The sequence below is a fragment of the Abrus precatorius genome, unplaced genomic scaffold, assembly GCF_003935025.1.
Source record: "Abrus precatorius isolate BTA unplaced genomic scaffold, Abrus_2018 Scaffold6, whole genome shotgun sequence".
Taxonomy (NCBI): Eukaryota; Viridiplantae; Streptophyta; class Magnoliopsida; order Fabales; family Fabaceae; genus Abrus; species Abrus precatorius.
The window spans coordinates 2242833-2248940 of NW_020874406.1; the positions used below are offsets into that span (position 1 = coordinate 2242833).

Below are 6108 nucleotides of genomic sequence, written 5' to 3' on the forward strand. Positions count from 1 at the left end.
TTACAAATTTATTAATAAGAAATTATATAACATATTCTGTTTGTTTTATAAATTTTACAAAATTAACCAATTTACAATTTTTCAATAATAAGTATTAATTCAACTACATTTAATTTTTAACAATTTAATTTCTTTTAATCACAAATTTTATTTTATTTTCTTATTCTAATAATAATTAATTTCTTATTCTAAACAATATATTTATATAATTTTAATATTATTAATTTATGTATTAATTAGCATTTAACAACTTATGACTTATTAAAATTAAAATTTCTTTATTATAATAAATGAATACAGCAATAATTAATATTTTAACTACTCTAATTAAAAAATAAATTCTATTACACTTATGGTATTATTATTTTACTAATAATTTATTCTTGTGAATCTAATTCATAAAAACTATGACTAATTTTTTTTTAAAAATTAAAAAAATCTAAAGTACTAACTATTTTTTTCAATTTCTCTTCATTTCATTTTTTTTTCAAATTAAAATATTCAAATAAACTTATTAATAATTTTATGATTACTAAATTATATCTTTATTATAATATTAATTTTTATTTCATCAAATTATAATCATTATTCTACCTTACAAATTTACTAATTCTTCTTAATTATATGTCCTCCCCTTTTTTTACAAACTAATTTTACAAAATTTACCAATTTGCTATTTTTCAATAAAAATATATTATTTCTATTGCATTTCATTTTTATCATTGTCCTTTTGTCACTCTCACACAAATAATATTTTATTTTCTAAATTTACTATCAATCAACTTTGTAATTCTAAACCATATATTTATATATTCTTATCATTATTAATTTCAATATTAATTACCTTTTAACAACTTATATAACATATTATAATTACAATTTTAAAACTTTAAAATTAAATAAATATAAAAATTATATTTTACCTACTCTAATTTATATAAAAAAATTATTGCATTTACATTGATTTTATATTTTTAATTTATTATTCTAATTAATCTAATTTATAAATACTATGAAGACTAATTTTGTTTTCAAATTTCATGCCTCAAAATTACTACTACTTTTTCAATTTCTCTGCATTTCAATTTTTTTTTCCTAATTAACCTATTGAAAAAAACTTATGACAATTTTCTGAAAGTATTAATACATATTTTTTATAATATTAAATTTTATTTCATGAAATTAAAAGAATTATTTTACCTTAAAAATTTCCTAATTCTTAACTATATAACAAATTGTGTTTTCTTTACTAGTTTTACAAAATTAACCAATTTACTATTTTTCAATAACAATTATTATTTCTACTCCATTCATTTTTATAATCTAAATTTTATTTTCTCACAAATATTTTTTTTATTTTCTTAATCTACTAACAATCAAATTATAATTCTAATTCATATTATATATAATTTTATTGTTTTACATTTCTCTATTTATTCACATTTCAATATCTTTATAATTTTATTATATTTACAATATTATAATTACAATAATAATATTATTTCAATCAGTTTTAACTTTAAAAAATACTTTCAACCTACAAAATTTAAAATAATAAAATTACTTTAATATAAAATTTAAATAAAGTAATAGATACTTATCTGAACTTTTTAATTTTTAAATGCAAAATCCTAATATTTAAATTTATAAATACAATATATATATATATATATATATATATATATATATTTTTTAAATTAAATTTTTTACGAAACCTCTTATGTATCCAAAATGACTCCTATAACTCCAATGTCGTGATTCTCTAAAAAAATTTCTCTAACATTAAAAAACTATAAATATGAAAAAATATATTAAAATTAATATTGAATACAAAATAATTTTTTTTTACCTTTTACAATGTCTAAATAACAAAACTATTACCGTAAATTGTTAAAATTTTGAGCTATTAACTTACCCAATTCTTTGGTTCTTTTGGCAATCATTAAGGCAAAATGAAGAAAAAGGATAATGGAAATGAAAAAAAAAATGACAATGTACATGAATCTAGACTATTCCATTCAATGATATTTTTTAGACTCTAAACTTTTTGCATGTGACTGTTATTATTTCTCTATTTAGACTCATCTATTGTCATTATTTTTTTCTATTTATCTGAATTAGTCATTTGATTGACCTAATTTTGATATCAAAATTGAATAGGAGAATTTTTAAATAAAAAGTCTCATCGTGAGTAAAAAATATAATGTAACTTCAAAATCTTAAAATGATATGTGTATAGATCTATTTTTTTATAAATCTTTAACTTGTGCATATTTTATTTTATATAAAATTCAATTTACACTTGATTTCAGCTGACTCTAAAATTTTCTATAATTTTCATAATTTGTGGTAAAACATGTCATTCCACACTTGCGTCAGTATTTTCTTTTACGATACTTATATTAAAAAAATTACAAAATTAAATGTGTCGTTGTGAGTATCATTCTTTACCCAGGGAATTAATTTTGCTACTATCCTACTTTGAGAATGTCTTTTTTTTAAATTTACTTTACTGGCAAAAAAGTCGTGTCGGGACAATGTCACGCTGAATCACGCGCTGAGATCAGTAACAAGACGTCATCGATAGAGTGCAATCCACGCGTTCTGACTGAAAACAAGGTTACTATTGATGACATGCTATATAATAACCAGGACTCTGCAGGTCATCTCGTTCCTCTTCAAAGCAGTTGAAAATTAAACACAGCTTCAAACCCTTTTGTCTACATCGGAAAGGAAGCTTCAATCTCTTGTAATAAAGTGTTTCAATTGCTGCTATTATTTTTATGGTATGGCTCACTGTATTTTTATATTGGATCACCTAACTTTCCCTTCATTAAACACGAGATCTACCTGTGCGTGAAGATAAGCTAACTGTAGTTATATTATATTATTTTGTTGAAAATTCATACCGAACTCGGTCTAATTATAAGTTTTAACATAAAATTGACTCTGGCCTTCCCTATTTTCTTGGTCTATTGATACCTGGACACAAAGTCAAGCCCTTTTTTCAAAGTTTTGATTACAAACGTTTTCTATCAGATACACTAATTAATCAGGATGTGACTCAGATTCATGATAGATTATGTACACATGCAATGTGAAGCAGAAGTAATCGACCCAAGTCTACATGGAATGCTGTCCCTATGATTTACGTTTTTCACGTTCTGTGCGAAAATCTGTCATTAATTTATAATTATATTTTGATGTTGATAGTAATATATGATCGAATGAGTTGCACTTGCAGGGCATGGGGTAGTGTATGTTTGTCAGTAGCATTCGTTTGGCAGCTCTACACCATATTTCTTCTCGTTCATCTTCATGAATCCGTCCCTGGAATTCGTCATAGCAGATACCTCTTTCTCGCCATGGCTGCTTTCGGTAAGTACAAATTCCCAAAAACTCAAATTCAAATTGAATTTGTCTCCACAAGGTTCTATCCCAAAAACTTTGTTCTTTAATTCTTTTTTAATCTTTGCTTCGAAAGTGCTATCTCATCAACCGTTACAATCAAATTAAATATTATTATTAAATATTGTTAGCTACATAAATTATTATTACTATTCTATGCCGACGCTTGAGTTACGTACGCACTGACATGGGCTCTACCATGTTCGGCACTATATATATCCCATCCGTTCTATTTTTCCACAGCTCATTTGGATTATGATATAGACAGAGAAAGATTTGCAATCTTTGTAATATAAATTTCAACTTTGATAAGGTGTATTATATATTCCCGAGGCAAACTTTTCAACGATGGGAAAGATACATGCTAATTTAATAAAGGCAAAAGTGGACTTCTTTTCCACCATAAATTTTTACAACAACAAATTTTTATTGCTTTCTAGCATCACATCATCTAAATTTTTTTTCTATTTTTAAAAAATGCAAAAAGATTTGTCTATTGTGAGAATAACATTCCACTTTTCATGTGTAATAATCTGATACCACTTAGGTAAAAGGTTGGGAAAGGTGGCAGCAGTATTCCCGATAATGTATCTTTCAGGAGGCACATGCGTCATGCTCATCATCACCGGTGGCGGGACCATGAGACTATTATTCAAGACACTTTGCGACGACGAACACGGGCAGAGTTGTAATGCCCACTCACTGACCGGGGCAGAGTGGTTCTTAGTGTTTACGTGCGTCGCCATTCTCATAGCACAGTTGCCCAACCTCAACTCAATGGCCGCCGTTTCTTTTGCCGGCGCCGTCACCGCCATCACTTATTGCACCCTCTTTTGGGCTCTTTCCGTTAAGAAGGGTAGGCCCAACGCCGTGTCCTATAGCTCATCCCTTTCCCGAGATTCCTCACCAGTGGCTAAGATCAGTGACATTCTCAATGCCATTGGAATCATTGTTCTTGCCTTCAGAGGTCATAATGTTTTGCTCGAGATACAGGCAAGTAGACCAATACATTCCCATACACTTCAGTATTGGCATCTTGCATGGATAAAGGTTGAGTGTTGCATATATTTTGCATCAGTACGGTTTCTAATATCATATTCGTATATTTGATATATGATAAAATATCTCAATATATAGTACATTTTTAAAAAAATTAAATGAATATTAAAATATGGAAAAATGCAGTACCATTTACACCTTGCAATTGTGCAGTAATTTAAGCATAATGTCAACCTATTATGCCTAAGTTGAAGAAATTTTTTATGTTGGTTTTGCAGGGTACGCTGCCTTCAGATTTTAAAGAAACATCCAAAGAACCAATGCGCAGAGGAGTGAGCATTTCATATGTGTTCATTGCCATGTGCGTGTTTCCTCTCGCAATTGCCGGATTCTGGGCCTACGGAAACCAGGCAAGCACTACTATATCTAGCTTAATAGTTATCCCAAATATAATTAATTTAAATGCATGTTTTATTGTTAATATATAAACCGAGGATGTTTTGTCGTTAATCCATTAATGAATCAATTTAAATGCATGTGTCCAGATAGATGATAAAGGGTTGTTTACTTCGTTCCCGCAATTACACAAGAAGCAAGTAACGAAATTCTCAATGGGTGCAGTATATATTCTGGTAATAACACATTGTTTGAGTAGCTACCAAATCTATGCCATGCCTGTTTTTGACAACTTGGAGCTAAGATACACGACCATAAAGAATCAGAAATGTTCACGAGTGGTGAGAACATGCATTCGCTTATTCTTTGGGGGCTTGACATTCTTTATAGCGGTCACGTTCCCATTCTTGCCAAGCCTAGCTGCCCTTCTTGGAGGGTTCACATTGGTGCCCGTCACATATGCATACCCTTGTTTCATGTGGTTAGCCCTCAAGAAACCTCGACCAAGAGGTGCTGTTTGGTGCTTCAATTTTGCACTCGGTTGCTTAGGGATGCTTCTCAGTGTTCTTTTGGTAGCTGCAGCTATACGGACTCTAGCTGATAAAGGTCTAAAGGCTAACTTCTTCAAACCATAATATTAATGCCATTCACAAGTAATTAGCAAATGCCACTTAATAATTAGGAATAACTTGTTTTCAACCCCAATTTATCTCTATTTATGCGTCACCCAAAATATATAAGGCACCAAGATTAATTAATCTAATCTCTGGTTACGAGAATATCATATACATAAAATCAATTTTTAACATATAAATATAGTAAGGTTTATTTGAGCTGCTGTCCAGTGATGTCAATTATAAATTTATTATCTATAGTTAATGAAATAGTAAAAAATATATGACTGAAGTTTTAACAAACTACGAGTCACTTTGTGTTAGGGGTACTCAAAAAATCTAATTTTATAAACTCAATTTATAATCAATGTTAAATTAGTTTTAAAAATTTAAATCTATATTAAATTAGTTTTTTTATTAACTATATTTGTGTAACTAATTTAGTATCTAAATCCATTTTCTAAAACTGAATTTTTTTTTAGTTATTCAAATCTATATATATAAAGTAACTTTATATTTTTATTTATTAAATTTCAGCATTATATTAGTTTACAAAATTTTATTGTAACTATATTTTATCATTAATATATTTTTTATTAATCTTAATTCTTATAATTAAAATTAAATATTTAAAATAATTAAATATATTAAAATATAACAAGTATTTTTAAATTAATTACCACTGTTATTT

The 6108-nt window shown here is 27.3% G+C and overlaps 1 protein-coding gene across 1 annotated transcript; it reads left to right on the forward strand.

Moving 5' to 3' along the window:
* Nucleotides 1-3227: 3227 nt before the first annotated feature.
* On the forward strand, nucleotides 3228-5632 carry LOC113869291 (lysine histidine transporter-like 8). The gene is made up of 4 exons (XM_027505546.1): nucleotides 3228-3378; nucleotides 3956-4401; nucleotides 4686-4844; nucleotides 4953-5632. The coding sequence occupies exons 1-4, from the start codon at nucleotides 3228-3230 to the stop codon at nucleotides 5436-5438; spliced, it is 1242 nt and encodes a 413-aa protein (XP_027361347.1). The 3' UTR covers nucleotides 5439-5632.
* The last annotated feature ends 476 nt before the right edge of the window (nucleotides 5633-6108 follow it).